Below are 18,429 nucleotides of genomic sequence, written 5' to 3'. Positions count from 1 at the left end.
ACGGGCAAACGAGCAGCGGAGTTGACACGCTACGAGGCAGAGTCAAATTAACTTCATGCTTCATCCACACAAAGCACACTGCTATCTCCAAGAGTGACAGCTTTATTTGGCTCACTTTCTGTGAACAATGTGGCGACGGGGTAAAGTTAAGGCAGAGTTAGCTAGCTAACGTTAGCTAACTAACACCGGATGGTTGGCTTGCTGGTTCCGCCGTGCTTTTATGCTGCATCGCTTACAGAGAACGAGCTGAACAGCTAGCTAGCAGTCCGTCCGACATTAGCGGTCCGCTGACCCACTGCTGCTGGGTCTAACGTTAGCGGTCCGCTGCCCTGGATTGTGGGGAAAACATTAATTTGTTTCAAATCGGTAACATAGACGTAATGAGTGGCACATAACGTGAAGTTCTGTTTTATTTTGTTTTATTTGAGTTTTAACTTGTCGAGTGGGGCAAGTAAATTTCTCTTCCACTAGCCCAACAAAAAATCCACTTGTCCCGGACAAGCCTTAATGTCGAGCCCTGTAGAGCCGTTTCAGAATATTAACCACGTGTTTAAAACTGTGACCGCTTCACAACGTTAAATAGAATGGTCATATTTTGTAAGATATACGTTGCACATTTAAATTATACATTCATGAATGCGAACCATACGGGAGAACACATGAACTGAACACCTTTTCAAGTGGACTTGGGCATGGATCATTTTCACACTAATCAAACAAACTGGACTTGGGATCAAGTCTACTCTGATCCGGCCCAGGTCTCTGATCCGAATAAACTAGTAGTAAAAGCCCCTTTACAGCTTTACATTATATTTTTATATTTTGAATTGTCACCTGTATTGTACTTTACATGAATAAAAATGTTTCCACCATAAATTGGTGCATTATAATGTATCAGAATGCAGGAAATGAGTGTTTCAAGTGTTTGACGCTCAAAATGTCACCCCATGGTCAGTCATGTAAAGGAAATGGCCTCATAACCTCTGTGAATTTAGATTCTGCCTCCAAACTAATGTAGAAATACCTTTGCTTCAGATAAGAGGTGTGCCCAGCAGTATGTTGAATACTCAAAGACATCAAGGTCATCAATGATCTTGTCTCCACGTTTTGTTCCAAGCGTTGGCAAAAGCTCTCTAAAGAGCATGTACAAGCCTTCAACCACTGCGATCTACAGGAAAAGAAAAAAAATATTGTTACATGAAGAGGACAATAACATTTCAAGCAATGAAACAAAATGAATGATGCCTCAGTTTAAAAACAATGCAGTGTTAATGTGAATGTACTCAAACCTTCAAAACACTTCAAAAAGATCAGTGCTGGAAGAAGTATTCGGATCCTTTACTCAAGTAAAAAGTACTAATTCCACTCTGTAAAAAATACTCTGTTACAAGTAGAAGTCCTGCATTGAAATTGTTCCTTAAGTAAAAGTATGTAAGTATCATCAGGAAAATGTACTTAAAGTATTAAAAGTAAAAGTACTTGTGTGTTTTTTTTGCAAAAGTGTTAGCTTGTAAAGTAAAGTCAGATGAATTTAGTGGAGTAAAGAAGTACAATATTTCTCTCTGAAATGTAGCAGAGTAGAAGTAGAAAATGGCATGAAAAGAAAAGACTCAAGTGCAAAACAAGTACATCAACATTTGTACTGAAATATTGCAATGGAGTAAATTAATTACACGTCACCACTGAAAAAGTGGTCCATGCAAAAAAAAAAAAAAGGTAATGAAAGTGATCTTGCATAGTTTACCTTCTGATTCCTGGATATGACCTCATTCCTCCAGAGTAACTGATGCAAACTTTGGGCCAGAGGATTACATCCAGTCAGTTGTCGTATGTATGCCATTAAATTTTTTTCTAGACCCATATCTTTCTGAAGTGGAAAATATCAAAACAATTACAAACTACATTGTCCACACACAAAGGGGAAAGAGCATCTCAAAGAGTTAAACAATGTAAAGAGTTTGTAGTTCTTTTCCTGAAAGGTTTGTCAATTATGATGCCAATAAAACAAAACACACATACACAGAGCAAAGGAGCAACATATATTTTCTTTTATACAACCTTTCTTCAAAGTTCATTTAATTTAGCATTGTATCCAGATTTCTGCTGTTTGTCTGAACTGCATGTGTGCGAAATAAATAAATATGTGGCAGTAAATATGTTAATACATTTTTAATGCATAGAATAATAAGCTATTAAAATAAAAATTGTTGGCATGACATTATAAAATATGTTTTAATGTTAAACGTGCACAGTGAGTCTTAATGATTTACTGGATCTGTGGATGGCTACCTTAGTGACTATCTTAACTACAGGCTAGTAAGCCTATAAATGTTACGACATTTTAAATGGGCAAAGACAACATAAGTAATGAAAAAACTGGCTTATCCCAAACAGTTCAGACATACATGTGTGACTCTGCTGGGAACAACTGGACACAGCAAAATAAATAAATAGGTCGGGGGATAAACAGTTATGTAAAAAAATAGATCCACAATTTTATATATATATATATATATATATATATATATATATATATATATATATATATATCTATCATGAAACTGTGCTTACAATGATATAAAGTGAAGACAAGAAGACACTGATTCCTTTGGTGGTTTGTTGCACTGAGGGCACAACATCATCGATGAAGAATTCGTTGTGGTCTGGAACGTCATCAGGAAACGTGGACAGGGAGAAGTGCGCTGTCGACCCATCTGAGATTCCACAACTTTCCAATGTGTCGCCACTACCGTGTCCCCCTCTGAAAATATGAATAAGCACATCACAATCTGTATCATTATTTAGATCAAAAGCCATACTATACATGCAAAACAATAATTCTGACATACTTGTAATGAAGAACATGTCCTGGGATTCCACTTTCATTGACGAGCTTGTTCTTCAAATTAGCTATTGTGTCGCTTGCCAAATTCACCGTCACCTCAAAGTCTCCCTAGATCAAATATTCAAAATAGAAAATTATAGCACCACCTGCTGGTGGATGTGTTTAATTTTTGGTACGTACACCAGTCTATACAGTACCACCCCTGAAATTCTCACTTGCAAAACTGAGAAAGGAAGAAAGTTAAGGGATAGAAAGTGCTGTCCTTCAAGTAGTTTACATCTCAGAAGTTTAGACAGGAACAGTGCACAACTGAACATTAACCTTATATAAAAATTAGTAGATGCATTGTACAAAGTTTAGCACAATGGACAGGTACTGTGGATAGAACATTGAATGAATAACAGAATTCAATGCAAATGGAATACAAAACACCAGGTTGTACAGTTTAACAAACAATACAGTTCACATTTCCCATACCACCTAATCACGATAATTCACAAATATCTAAAAAAAATTGTAGCAATAACATTATCAGGGGCTCAGCCATTCCCACATCCTAAAACCATGCTTTAATGGAAATTTTTAACATCTTTTTCTTTTACAAAAGGAAAAGCAGCAGGGACGAAAACTATTTTTATAAAAGTATTTAGGTCAACTTTAACACCTCCGGTTCAGACAAAAGAAGCAATATTTACAACTGATAGCCATTTTATTATATCCAGAAGTCTTCGATGCTGCTTATCTAAGGGGAAGAAATTCATAAACCTACCTTGAGCATGATGTGGCATCGAACTTTATCAGTCCCGTAGGTTTCAGTAACCTCTCGCGTCAGCATGTGAGGAGCTGCTGTCAGGTTCTCCTTTGGCGTGAATATGGCATAGATTACATCCTTATTTTCAATATGTCTGTCTTTTAAAGACCCTGTAGGTGAAAACCAAACAAAAAAACACTTTCCATATTTTGTTGCACAGAAAAAACATTGCTGACCTTCTACAGTCTCAGTGTACAGAGAATTATGCACTGTATCTGTTTCGATCAAATCCTACACAGAGTGGTGTTAAGAATTACAAACATATTTCCATTTTGTATTTTTTCTCTATTATATATACACTTGTTTTCACTGACTGGCACAACAGTTAATTGTATGCACAAAATGTACAAACGACAAACCACTGAAAACTTAAGATATATTATTTATTTGAAGGCCTAATAACTGTTTAAAAAACATATCTATCTTACATGTGTTGAAGAAGGGATCATCTGTCAAAGGCATTCCATCCACTGTGTAGAGACAGACCCCTTTGGATTGATTTACACTTTCCATGTGACAGATCCTCAACATCAGATCTTCAACTGTATTGTGCGCAGGATCCATATCTGCATATTCAAAATGGCAATGGTAAAAGTATAAAATGGCATGTGGATGCTATATTTTTCACAATTACTGTCATATACAGTCCCATCCAAAAGTATTGGAATGGCAAGGCAAATTCCTTTGTTTTTATTGTTCACTGAAGACATTTGGGTTTAAGATCAAAAGATGAGTATGAGACAAGAGTTCAGAATGTCAGCTTTTATTTCCTGGTATTTACATCTAGATGTGTTAAACAACTTAGGACATATAAGTTTGTTTGAACCCACCCATTTTTCAAGTGAGCAAATGTATTTGAACATGTGACTGAAAGATATCTCTCATTGACCAGATGTTGCCTTTGAGGTTGATTGTTCAAACATTAAATAGCTCTGCATGACTAGTCTAAGTTTTCATCCTTGGTTTAAACCTATAAAGAATGCATTTCCTGTTAAAGAGGATAAACCAACATGAAGACCAGAGAGCGGTCTATGGGAGAAAAGCAAGCCATTTTCAAACTGAGAAAAGAAGGAAAATCGACCAGAGCCATTGGAAAGACATTGGGCATAGAAAGCACAACAATTGGGAATGTCCTGAAAAAGAAAAACTAATGTCAAACAGGTCAGCCAAGGAAAACAACAGTAGTTGATGACAGAAATATTGTGAGAGCTGTGAAGAAAACCCTCAAAAGATCAGCAAGTGACATCACCAACGACCTCCACAGTGCAGGGGTGAAGGTATCACCATCCAGTGTTCGAAGAAGACTTCGAGAGCAGAAATATAGAGGCCATACCACAAGATGCAAACCACTCATCAGTAGTAAGAATCGGAAGGCCAGATTGGAATTTTCAAAGAAGTACAGAGATGAGCTGCAAAAGTTCTGGAACACAATCTGATGGACTGATGAGACCAAGATGTATCTCTACCAAAGTGATGGAAAGGCCAAAGTGTGGCGAAAGAAAGGAAATGCTTATGATCCGAATCATACAAGCTCATCTGTGAAGCACGGTGGAGGTAATGTCATGGCTTGGGCGTGCATGCCTGCTTCTGGAACAGGCTCATTAATATGTATTGATGATGTAACTGATGACGGTAGCAGCAGAATGAATTCAGAAGTACACAGAAACATTTTGACTGCCAATTTAAAGAGAAATGCAGTCAAACTAATCAGGAGGAAGTTTGTCATGCAGCAGCACAATGACCAAAAGCATACTGCCAACAAAACAAAGGACTTCATCAGGGGGAAAAAGTGGAAGGTTTTAGACTGGCCAAGTCAATCACCTGATCTAAACCCTATAGAGCATGCATTTCACCTCCTGAAGAATAGACTGAAGGGAGTGAGAACTGGAATACAGGGTACATTTCAGAAGAAAGTTACTTTTATAAGTCTTACCTACTGCACCTTTAAACTGCAAAATATCCGAATCAGGTGGACATTAAACAAATCTTTCCCCTGACAACTCTTGAATACAAACTCTGTGTAATGTCCGATTGAGTCCATGTGTGAATAGAGCAGCTCATTGTCCGGAAAATTCACAGCGAAAAGAGTGGGCATGTTGATGACATTTCTATCATGTGACTTGCGCCCAACCAGAAGTAAACAAACATCTTAGGGTGAAGAAGAAGGATGATTTACAGATCATACTTTCCCTCCATCCATTCACTTTCAGCCTTAGAAACTATATATGGATGCTGCTCTCCCAAAACTATTTGTGCATTCTCTCACCTAAACCAGACAGAGTATTTCCAGGAAGTATTTTTTTTTTAAATTCAATAAATTAGGTGAATTTCTTACCTCTGATATATTTTGGTTCAGGGCATTTGGGATACGTGTACTGCAGACAGAAGGACTCCAACGACTTCTTCACAGACGTTGCAGCTGATGGAGCTCTAAGTCTGCGAATGCTGTCTTTCATGGTCGAAAAACGATTCCTTTCCACCTGACTTAATCCTGTTTGGAAATATGTATGATTATCACATTATATTTTAATATGGAAAACTATTTTTACTTGGACCATTACGTACTGTATCCTTTATAGTGTTAAACAAATGTTATATAATTAGCCTAGAAAATAAATAAATATTCCAAACATATGAGCAACATGTGTTGGAGTATAGAATAATTTATACCCAGCTTTGGAGAAGAATTAAAAAAAAGAATAATTAGGCCTGTTCACAAATAATTTATTGTATTTTTGTCTAAATCTTCCCTTTTGTTTACTTATATCTGCTCTCTCTCACTACTATTCACTATGTATATTTTTATTTATTTATTTTATTTATCTCAAACAATCAACAATGTTGCAAGAGAAAACAAAATAAAAATAGTTAAAACCACCAAATTAAAACACAATCAGAATTTACCAAAGCCCAACAAAAAATACATATAATAAAAAGGATAAGTTTGAGAAGGAGCAGGCAGAAGCATACAGCTATCATATTATTACAAAACAAATAGATATGCAAATACAGCATACAATCTTTCATATCTTTCAATAACTTACAATACAATACAACACAACAATACCTTTACATTGCTTTTAATCGCAGTTTGCAGAAAAGGTTGTTTGAACATACATTGTCCTCTTAAATGATATCCCCCGTTTCTTTCATTAAACATTGCACGTATGTTACATGGTAAATTATTTTCTTTAACTTTAAACATAAATTGTGCAGTTCTGAATTTAACAATGTCCATACATTTCAGCAAATGTGAATTTAAAAACAGATGATTCGTGTGCTCATAATTGCTCTTTTTTGCAATATTTTGTAAGGTGCTTTTGTAGGTATTTCCCCAAACGTTCACACATTATAACAAATATGGTAAAATAAGTGTACAGTACAGAGTATGTAGTATATTTTGGTTCAATATGTATCTAGTTTTGCTCAATATACCAATACTCCTGGCCATCTTCATGCACATATATTTAATGTGGGGCTTCCAGCACAATTGGTGGTCAAGGACAACACCCAGAAATTTACTTTCATAGACTCTTTCAATTATTTTGTTATCAATTACTATTTTAACTTTTGTATTTATTATACAATTTACAAATATCATGAATTTAGTTTTGTTCAAGTTTAAAGATAACTTATTTGAATCAAACCTTTTTTTAGATCAACGAAAATCACCACTGCATAGTTTTTGTATTCAATACAATTTGTTAATCTTTCTACTAACTCAAGTGGGCAAATACTGCCTTTCAAAAGGTCAAGATCCATTTGTGGTTATGTAAATTAAACCAATGACTCATGTGGTAATCCTCAGTAGGTATGGCACACTATTTAATTAACTCGCATTGGACGATGAATGTTTTCTGAAAAACCTGTTTTGCCGGTTAGTTTTAGCTGTATGTGTATAAACCTCAATTCCTTCTCTCTTTCTTCCAACAGTACATGGCTTTCTATTATTCATGCTCCAAGACCACAGTACATGTCTTGACATTAAAAAACAGAGAACAACTCATGTTATAATGTAAAAATCGGTTGTCTTTTAAGTTCAACAAATAATTGCTTCTGAAATCTATACTAAATACTTAAAGGTGCCCTGCCACACGTATTTCATTACTTTGTACTTTGTACTTTGATTTCTGCCAGTTCTCATTAATATTCAACAAGCTAAGCTGTTTGAATCTGATTGGCTAACCAATGCTAAACCAGCTAGCCAATGAGAGCCTGGCTGTCAGCATTCTTTACCCAGTGCAACTGGTTGAGCTTAGGCAACATTATGTCAGACTGACAAGCTTTTGTAATTGGCCTGATTTCTCCGCTTATTTCTGTTCACTGGCCAGAGCTGACAGAGGAGGTAGCAGTTCATTTTCTCATTCACAACATAACACAAAAACATATAGACCTAGCATATTTAAAAAAATATACACAAAAAACATGATTTGATAAATGTAAATGGGAAAATGTGTTTCATTTGAAACCAAAAGAGAGTGTAACCAGCTTAGGTATTTTGTTTATATTTGATATTTTAGGTCTTTATATTGATAAAAAACAAAATGCATGAGGAAAAGAGAGATATTTTGCATATTGGCAAAAACATTCTGCTCAGCGAAGCCTGTCTCAAGAACAGAGAACAACTCATGCTATCATGTGTACATCTTTGGTATCTAGACTTGTAAATAGTTCAGTTATCCTTACCGATGTTGTTCAAGTCTTCATCTGTTACACCATCAATGAAATCTCTTTCATCCTTCACACCAAACTCAACAAATTTCAGGTAGTAAGAGTCCAGTCTGTGCTGCTCAAGTAAGTTGAATATTGCATTCATCTAAAATACACAGAAAAACACACCAACAGCAGAATATTCAAAATAAAACCCATAACTACTCATAAGATATGAACTGATATCTTCACTTATAATGTACAGAATATTTAAAGAAGAAAAACTTACCTTGCTGTGTTGAAGATGAAGTGCAACAGTTGTGCCATTTAGTTTCTCTTTCCAGCATTTATTCCAGCTCTGTGTGGCTGCTTTGAGGAAAACGAAACCTAAGTAAATGTGGCTAAGGGGATTACCCAATAGATATCACGAGGGAAATACTGTATGCACAGGCCTGCTTGTGTTTTCTCCTCCCTTTGTAGGGGTGTAGGCCGATTCCAGAAACTGGGTTTAGTAATTAAAAGCGTTCCATTTTAAAAAACACAGTGTGGCTTTTATTGTGAAGCAGCCACAGGAAATGCAGTCTACTTCTCGCTGACATTAACACCGCTGTTTGGGGACTCAAAAACTAGACATGGATATTTTGGGCACTCAAAAAAAATACCAAAACTGAATGGCCATGGCATGTACACTAGCCTACTGGGTTGTCAAAAACACTTAACACCCTGCTTAACAGCGAGTAGCAAATTGAGAATTATGAATAATGATTATTAAGCTTTATTACCGTATGACTATAATTTTAGCACTTATAAATTATGCAATATGATTGTGGGATTGTTTGTGAAAAAAAGATAGATCTCCATGTATTGTATTGTTACTCAAAATAGATTTCATTTCAACAGAACAAGTCTTCTGGAAAAGATTAACTTGGACCAACCCTAACTAACAAAAGAACAAAATATTCCTTCTCCTCCCATAGCTTTAATATCCAATCGGTTACCTCGTGATGCTACTAAGCAGAAAGTGTTTTTGTGAGTGGTGTGATAACATAAGCTTAAAATATCCAGTGTATCTGTCCTTCAGATCCTATTCAGCACTCTGTTTTGATTGAGCATAATAATAACAATAATAATAATGAAGGAAAAAGTCACTGAAAGCGTCAAAGTGTCAAAAAGCGACGCTTGGTCAGGTGTTTCTGGTGTTTGTTACTGACACAGAAAGTCTTCTTTAGCGTCATATTTAGACGCCCTTGGTCGAGACTCTTGGCGTCACTTTTTGACGCTCTCGGGACTCACGCCTAGATCTTTGGTGTCATATTTAGACCAATTGGTCGGGACTATAGGCGTCACTGTTTGTCGCTCTGGGTCGGGAACTGAGATGCGGCACAAGAACGGGACACAGGCAGCGCCAGCAACAGGCTTTGCTCTGTATGTAGGTCACCGTTGTTGCCAGATTTAGATCAAGCAAACACCATGATCCTTGCTACCAACAAGGTAGGGTTGCCAGGTCAGTCAGAATCAGGTAAAGTTAGATGGGTCACGGTCACGGTCTGTGTCGCAATATTGTTTTTCCTACTATGGCCGAGCCAAGGCCCGCCCCTCAATAGCATTCGCACACTACTATTGGCCAGGCGTCCATGCTTACATGTACAGGTCCTATCCCCTGACCAATCGGCTATCCTAACTTTAACAACTCAAGGTCAATGCCTAACCCCAACCAATCGAGCTGCTATTGAAGGGCGGGTCTTGGCGTGGCCATAGTAGGAAAACATTTTTTCGTCCGGGTCTATGGTCGGAGTGAAGTTTGAGGGGCCCCCAAGTGGCTGCTTCCCCCTAAGCAGCCACTTATTTTGCTAATAGGAGGGCCGGCTCTGCCAAGTGTCAAGATTTAGGAGTTGGGAGAGATAACGGGCGGGTATTTCATGCTTTACTGAACTTTATGTGACCCTTAACTTTCTTGAGTTTCTGTTTTCAATGTTTAAATACTGGTGATGTTTGTGTTTAGTTTACACAGCTGCTTAATGAGAAGTAATGTAAAAAAAAGCCCTTATTTGGCCATCGGTCATAGAGCTTATAAGTGAGCCTTGTTAAGTATGATGTAATGAGAGGTAGGCTGGGTCTAGCGTGGTAATAAAGATCATGTTGCATGAGAAAATGAAAGCAGTAATTTCTTTAATTTGCAAGTCTAAAAATACTTGTGGAAGAACATTTAGGAATAGTTTAAGTGTGGTTGTCTGAGCTTCTTCTCCATAGTCAGTGCATTAGCTACAGAAGATGTTTGGAGAGTTTGGAGAAGCAGGCAGGAGTACAACACAGAAGCTTAGAAATGTCCTGCTGTGGACGGGGAAGCAGTTAAACACATTTTAGACACCTAAAAACATCTATATCAATTTCAGTGGATGCTATTTTTAGACAGATGGTTAATTCAATCCCCTGCCAGGTATTTTTGAAAGTGCTTGCCCTTTTCAAATGATTCTGTGTGGTGTAAAAATGTTTTGCATTTTAGTTATAAAAAGTAGTTTGTATTTTTAAATCCATGTAAGATTTGTGGTGGAATGTAACTTAGTACATTTACTCAATTACTTAAGTCCAAATGTTGAGGTACTTGTACTTTACTTGAGTCTTTTCTTTTCAAGCCACTTTCTACTCCACTACATTTCAGAGAGAAATATTGTACTTTTTACTCCACTACATTCATCTGTTACAGCTTTAGTTACTAGTTACTTTACACATTAAGATTCCTGCACACAAAACACATGTAGTTTATAAAATCTAATGTTTTATTATAACTGAAACTAGCCAACAATAGAACGGCCTATCCAGCTGGCATGATTAGACCATTAAACACACAGCTGTTTGGATCATTAAGTACTTTTTGTACATTTTCCTGATGATCCTTACATACTATTACTTAAGTAACAGTTTCAATGCAGGACTTTTACTTGTAACAGAGTGTTTTTACAGTGTGGTATTAGTACTTTAACTACTTCCACCACTGGATTTCTTTAACGTGACCTTCCTGTTGTGACCATTGAACCCACTATTTCCTCCCTCATTAGGTATCGATGATAAATCTAACTAACTTGACATTAATTTTACTGTCCCAACAAGTGGCCACTTTACCACCATGTACAATTTACACAGCACTGCCGCTAGTAACACATTAAACCCATTCCCAGTGTTGTTGCCTAAACCTAACCCTAACCTGCATGTTGAAAAAGGTGCCGACCAAGCGGACGATGTGACGAGTTCAGAGTGAGAAAGTGTAGACACAACAGTATTTACCTGGAAAGTTAGAGACACTGTGTTCACAGGGAATTTGAGACTGATGTGTTGGGTTCTAGCCACAGAACACAACCGAGAAACTTCACTCAGAAAAAACAAAACCACAAGAGTTTCATGTCACGCCACAAATAACAAAATATTAAACATTTCATTAAATTGAATCTGCTAAAACACATACTCCTACCTTTTTACTGGTTTTCAGTTTACTCGCTAAGTTGATTTGACAATGTCAGTTTAAATCAGTGTTTGTAGAACAACTGTTCCACTTCTTAGAAATCAAACCGACCTACTTTCAATTCAAATAATCTCACCACAACTGACTGACACCGGCAGGAACGGCTGAGTCAGTAAATCACTGACATTACAACAGAAAATGTCTGACCCTTTCATGTATGTATTTCAAAGTAACATTTATACTACGGAAGAACAAGAAAGTGAGGGGTTTGACACAAGTTATTTAATCTGCGAAAGATTTACTCAAGTCGATTCTGGACAGAGACTAAATGTCAACTAGGAAAAACAAAACCGGCAGTTGGACTAAAACTTCGCACCTCTCATATTTGCGGGGTGAAAACAAACCACAAACACCCTCCACTTGCTTTTCACACTCTGCAGCATTTAACACAACAGTTATGTATTTTGTAACCAACCCAATGTACAGTCCAAACCAGACTGTTATGAGCGATACAACTTTCTTTATAAGCAACATTTTAGACACAAAGGTCAGAGGCCATAACACCCTGATGGGATAAAGGCTGCATTCTGTTTCTCTTTTCTTTCCCACTTGTCTCCTACCTGTGAGTAACTTAGAGGAAGCGAGGGACATAAGGAGGAAAGCAAAGCAGTCTATTCCAGATGTAATGACCCAAAAACAATCTTTACTTTTATAGCTCCTCACAGGGGTTTTGTGAAGCAACATACATGAAAAAAAAAACGTACTTAAAAAGGTCCAGTGTGAAATGTTTTTAGTTGTTCATTATCAAAATCTGTGTTGCCCGTTCACAAACTTGTCATTTTTCATGAATATTTACCTCCACCATCAATTCAAAGTATTACTATTGGCTTGAAAGTTTACGCTTGCATTCGCATGAACTGGGGTAGACGCTCCATATTCATGCTTCATCGATCTTGAAATACGTTATCCGTTGTCACATGATAAACTCACACGTGCTACTAATGCTGCTAATGGCTATCGTTGCTTCCCAGCCCCGGCAATTTTGAAGAAAGAAACATGGGGTCTTCCTCGCCCAGAAAAAGAAAAAGGATATTGAAGACTGAGACCGGCTTTTTGAAGCATGAAGGCTACCGTAGCTGTAATACGTACTTTTAACTGCGTGGTGCGAGAAGGTTGATTGCCATATACAATCTCAACGCTAGATGGGAGAAATTCCCATACATTGGACCTTTAAATGTTATTCATTTGCATCTGAATTTTTATTTATTACAATACTGCCTACTTTAAGAAAGATTTTTTTCTGGACTGGCGGGGGTTCTCTCGGGCCTGAATCTTTCTTAAAGCCAAAATAACGGCAAAAATCCTTTGTGTTTCACACAGAAATTACATTTCAATGATGTTTCCCCTATATTCATTCTGCGCACACCCATGAACTGCAGCATTGCACTGCTGTAAGTCCATGAATGCAGCTGTTTGTATACATCCATGGGTAACAGCAGGACAGTCAAATGTGTTATCTAAACTGCTAAAGTCAGTTGAAACGTTGTTGGTAGCCTAACGGTAACAAACAGACTCTGTAGTAAACGACACGCTAACGTGCCAACCAAGCCGGTTACTTAAGCTGAGATGGAACAGATTATATTCGTTTAAAACCATAAAAAGATTAGTGGTGCTGTTTAACCCTTATTGGTATCTGTAAAGTTTGCTGGATATAATGCAATGTTGCATTTTAGGTTGAGTGAGCACTGTGCTAAAGCAGTCAACCTAGGGGAAACACTGCCTTCACTTCAATTGCTAATCACAGAGATTTGATGAAGCAACAAACATGAAAATGCTTCCTGAAATGTTCTTTATTTGCATCCGAATTTGTAGTAGCACTTGATCATATTTCTCAATTAGTTCAGATAAAGTAAAGTTGATGTTGCAGATCAGTCTTCAGATTTAAAGAACTCTAGCATGGATTTAAAAGAAAATAAAAACATCATTTATATGTAGTCAGATAATACGACTGAACGCTGGAGGTCAAGGGGATCTCCTGTGTTGCATGTGATGCTGAGTTTCTTTGACACTTTTACCAGTGTGTAGGACTACACAACTATTTCCATGATGACATCGTTGCTGCCTCTTCTCTCTGCAACCACCCCAGCTGCTGCGAGCAGAAAGACATCAAGTTTCCATTAGCATAATGAGATTTCTTGTCTTAATAATCATCAATGATAATCAGATGAAGGTTATACGAAAGATTAAGATGTTTGGGTTTCCTTTGAGAGCAACTCTTTCAGTACAGAGAATGATCAGTAAATTGCAAAAGCCGCCTGCACATTGTGTTGCAATATGCAGGTGGCTGCAGAGCTTATGTCCAACCTCAGACCACAACACGTCGTTCCAAATTGACATAAAAAACTAGAATTGGCGTATTTCTTTCTGACCAACATAAGAAAGGAGGATTAGGTTAAATGCTGCGAGCAACTGCCACCATGTCTCCTAAAAATGACTTCTGACTGTAACTCCCATTCCCACACAATATACAGCCAACATGAACACAATATTAGACTAAACAATGAAGTGACCTAAAATAACTCTTGCAGAACAGGATGTGGCCTAGAAAATCTTTAGCATGAAATGTCAAAAAGGTGAACTGAGTGGTGAAATGTGTGAGTCACAGTTGAATCATATGATATATTAAACTTTATTCACATACATGATTATGTCCATGATCGTCTCTACAAAGAGATATCTATATGAAGCCGAATCTTTAGGCAATGGGACAAGATTTTGATGAGAGATTTTGTTTTGGGCGGGTTAGTTTAAACGGAAATTAGTTCTAACTCCGCTTAAAATCCAAAATGTTCGTACAATTCCGAGATTGAATCCAATCGCTGGAATCATCTTTTATGCAGATGATACAAGTGTCTTCAGCTGATTGTGTTTAAGTGATACTTTTAGGTTTAAATTCATTTTCATCAAATTATTACCCTAAAATGTTGAAAGATAGCGTAGTTGTAGTAAACAAAAGTAAAAAAAGTATTTCAGGGACCAAACAAGCTAAATGATAGCACACCTAGCTAACAGCACTGTTTTGTTGTCATGGCGTGATCTGATTAGCTAAAACATCAAGTATAGACAAGAATGTCTGCGTGGACACTTGCTGAAGTGTTCTTACCTCTGTTCCTGTCTCTGTATATGAGTCCCAGTAAGATAGTGGACACCACGTAAGGAGTTCCCACCAGCAGGTGAAACAGCACCCTGGAGAAAGAAAGTGAAAAGGAAGCTGCAGGCGGAGCTGAAGATGAAGGGAGAGGGGGACCTGTAGAGAAAAACTGATGTCAGAAACAATGTGAAGAAAAACTCAATCAATGACTAAAAAAAAGAAACTCATATTTCATTATTATATACATTTCAGCTCCTTCTTAAATTTTTTTTTGGCATTTTTGGCAGTTTTAATCTACCTATTTTTGATGTATGAGAAATCTACATATTTAGCAGAGTAGCAATTTTTTACAATACATGTTACAAAGTGCATTAGCATTTAAGAATGCAGCACAGAAAATAGACCTAAATCTACAAAATTAATCCACAAAATAATCAAGTTAACATTTGCAAAGACAAGTTTCTATAATTCCAATCCGTGTAGTTCAGCAGTATTCTTCCCCAACTTTGTTTGTGTACTGTTTTGTTCCTCTGCAACTTTAAATCATTAGGAAACCATTGAAAGTATCAAAACACACAAAATGGCGGCCTGCTCATAAAAACATTACTCCACAGCGCTACTAGTGGTCAAAACCTCCATGTGTCCCTTTAATACCAGGCTGAAAAGCAGCGACTTCTCCGGTCTTCAGTACTACAACAATGCTCTGTAGCACCTGTAAGTGTACTGGCACACCCAGCAGTCAAGTTGCATTGTGGGTAATGTAGGTGCCTGGTTTGGAGTGAAATAAGATGATTCTGCTGCATCGATTTGGATCAGTATAGAAATGCAATGCTGAACCAGAGGAGTATTTAGAGTTGCTTATTAAAAAAACATTGTGGGCAGCTCAAATGTTGCCCTGTTGTGTAAGAACCTATTTATATATTTGACAGACTTTTTCTCAGTTATTTAACAACTGTAGACGGTTTATTTTACCTTCAACAGCCATCCAGTTGCCTAGTGACTCTTCATATCCAGGGATGCTGCATACGTAGAGTCCCTCATCAGATTTGGAAACACTTTGGAGGGTCATCTCTCCTGTAGAGCTGCTGCCGATGACTCGGCCATCTTTATGGAAATCATACGTGTGATTGAGGAAGGGTGTGTCTGTTTTACAGCGCAGAGTCACGGCAGCGCCCGGCAACACAGGGAGGCCGGGACTCTCCAGGAGCACATTGCGATCTTTGGAACAGAAAGAAAGTCAGTTTGTGCTTTCATCAAATACTTCTTCATAATTTCTAATACAACATTTACTTTTAACATGAAGCTTTCGTACATATGAAGTAGCTACGAAAAAGTAAGGCACTGTAATTGGTATGTATTGCATGTATTTCTCGCAGTCAGCACCACTTTGGGGTGGATGATGGTGTGGATGTTTGGGTCATAAAACAGGACTTTTAATCCAGGGAGCAGAATAAGTGTCTCAGGGAAAACACAAGACTTTCACCCAGGAAACGCAGGAGTGTTTTAATCCAAACCACAATCTTCTTCCTAAACTTAACTAGTCGTTTTGGTGGCTAAATCAATTTGGTGCGTGACGCCCACTTTTTGTCAGCTAAACTCAACTGCCACGGCAGGTCCCTCGAGAAAAACGCGATTACGCGATCACATAATTCAATGCATAATCAGCCATCAGCCAAAGTCTGCATATCGATGCGGGGGCCGCATTTTTTCAAATACGCCGCATAAATTGCCGATATCCGCGCAAAATATGCGGGGCTTGCCATGTTGCCATGGGAACGTTACGAAGTGACGTAATTATGCGATTTGAACATTGAAAAGCAGGGTGTTGGGGGAATCACTTTTTTTTCTCCTTTTCATCAAACCGCAGTTACTGCAAGTTCCCGCAATTTTCGGTTCGAGTACGGATCACGTTCTTACCACAAACGAACCGCTCCAGAGTTGGATTGAAAGCGTACTGAGACCCCCCCCCCCTCTTCAAGCAGGTCTCGGTACGCTTGTTTGGTCCGCTTTTGGTGCGCACCCAAGTTCGATTGCCGCGTTCTCACCTGCCCAAACGAACCACGCCAGCGGGGCAAACAAACTCTAGTTCGGTTCAACCGAACTGAAGGCTGTCGGCGTAAAAAACGCACCAATTCTCTTCTAATTTTCAGAGCAGAACATGAAAACATCACGACTTGTTTCCGGGTGTTGCGTGCAGTACCGGTGACGGTGATGTTGACGCCGTTGCTCCTCTCCCCGCCCGCAGACTCGCACCAGTACGTCCCGGTGTCTGATGGGTAGGTGTTTTTGATGACGCAGGTAGAGCTCGAGAAGGCGGTGCCCCAGCCGGCGGTGCAGGGTCGGACCCCGCCCTCCGGCGTTTTCCTCTTCACCTTCCAGCCGGTGGAGTTGAGCGGATCCTCGCAGCGCAGGGTGACGGTCTCGTACCGGAAGAACTGAGACATGTCAGGGCTGATCTGAAGACAAGCTGCACCGAGGGAGGACGGAGAGAGAACATTTTATGAAAAAGAGCAAATGAGAAAAGATGAGACCGAAAGAAGCAAACACAGATGTGTTGGAAGAATGGCCGACAGCCAGATGAAAAGGAAGTACAGATACATTTAAAGAAAGAAACAAAAGGAAGGAGGAATGAAAGGATCAAAGAAAACAAAGTAAAGACAGGAAGAAAGTCAAACAAAATAAAGTGACAAATACATTTTATGAAAGAAACAAAGGAAGAAAGAAAGGATACAAGAAAAAGTGAAGACAGGAAGAAAGTAGAGGAAAGCAAAGAGTAAAAAAAATATGAAAGTGTGACAAGGATGGTGGAGGAAGGTGTGAAACGTGTCAAAGACAAAGTATGAAAAGTATAAAAGCAGAGAAAGTATAAAAGCACAGAGAAAAAGATAAAAAAAAAAATGTGAAAAGGACGGTATGATATGAAAAAGAAACAAATTTGAAAATGACTCGACGAAAAGAAAATAGCACAAGAAGTAAGAATTCAACCAATAAAGACAAACAATAAAGCCAAAAAGGACAATAAACAAATTAAATCAAGGATTTTTGAGTTCATAACGTCAAATATCACTTTAGCAGCACGTTAAGACTTTGAGAAAGACAGATTGTTTTTGACACAGTAAACAAAGAGTTTGTACTCACACAGCACCAGGCAGAACGGCGTTAACTGCATCCTGTCTCACTGACGACTGACAGGACCGGTGGTCTGATCTCTGCACTTCCTCCCTCAGAAACTCCCCCCTCACTCACATGTTAGGTGCCACGGTAGCTGCTTGAGTGCAACAACTTCAACAATTCAGTTTTCCTCTAAAGACGAAGATACACAAAACAAACGCTTTCATTTACAGTTTCTCTCGATTGCTAAGACATAATTCATGAAACCGGCACCCATTCTTCTCAAAACTGTAAACACAAAACTAAATTCTCGAACTATGTATACAGAAAAAACCTGACTCTGCTGGCAAAATCAAACAATGCTTTCAGATCATACACACAGCCAGTGAATACCTTAACACTAC

The 18,429-nt window shown here is 38.1% G+C and overlaps 2 protein-coding genes across 2 annotated transcripts in view; both read right to left on the bottom strand.

Moving 5' to 3' along the window:
- Window positions 1-8,719, bottom strand: part of LOC114573981 (uncharacterized) — a 30,955-nt gene extending 22,236 nt beyond the window's left edge. Inside the window, exons 1-9 of the mRNA XM_028606253.1 lie at window positions 8,596-8,719; window positions 8,343-8,472; window positions 5,992-6,147; window positions 4,085-4,222; window positions 3,615-3,766; window positions 2,850-2,953; window positions 2,572-2,761; window positions 1,745-1,867; window positions 1,025-1,168 (exon numbers count right to left, since the gene is read on the bottom strand). Of these exons, the coding sequence (XP_028462054.1) occupies window positions 1,025-1,168; window positions 1,745-1,867; window positions 2,572-2,761; window positions 2,850-2,953; window positions 3,615-3,766; window positions 4,085-4,222; window positions 5,992-6,147; window positions 8,343-8,472 (1,137 nt within the window). The 5' untranslated portion in view covers window positions 8,596-8,719. The remainder of the gene's footprint in view (window positions 1-1,024; window positions 1,169-1,744; window positions 1,868-2,571; window positions 2,762-2,849; window positions 2,954-3,614; window positions 3,767-4,084; window positions 4,223-5,991; window positions 6,148-8,342; window positions 8,473-8,595) is intronic.
- Window positions 8,720-13,617: 4,898 nt separating this feature from the next.
- LOC114573989 (Fc receptor-like protein 5) lies at window positions 13,618-18,429 on the bottom strand. The gene is made up of 5 exons (XM_028606261.1): window positions 18,053-18,429; window positions 17,115-17,381; window positions 15,887-16,132; window positions 14,927-15,070; window positions 13,618-13,912 (listed from the first exon to the last, which is right to left on the bottom strand). Exons 1-5 carry the CDS (start codon window positions 18,081-18,083, stop codon window positions 13,851-13,853), a joined length of 750 nt encoding a protein of 249 aa, XP_028462062.1. The 5' UTR covers window positions 18,084-18,429; the 3' UTR covers window positions 13,618-13,850.

Source organism: Perca flavescens, chromosome 19 (genome assembly GCF_004354835.1).
Source record: "Perca flavescens isolate YP-PL-M2 chromosome 19, PFLA_1.0, whole genome shotgun sequence".
NCBI classification, from domain to species: domain Eukaryota; kingdom Metazoa; phylum Chordata; class Actinopteri; order Perciformes; family Percidae; genus Perca; species Perca flavescens.
Note: the sequence above shows the minus strand (reverse complement) of the source record. Positions and strands in the feature narration are given on the sequence as shown.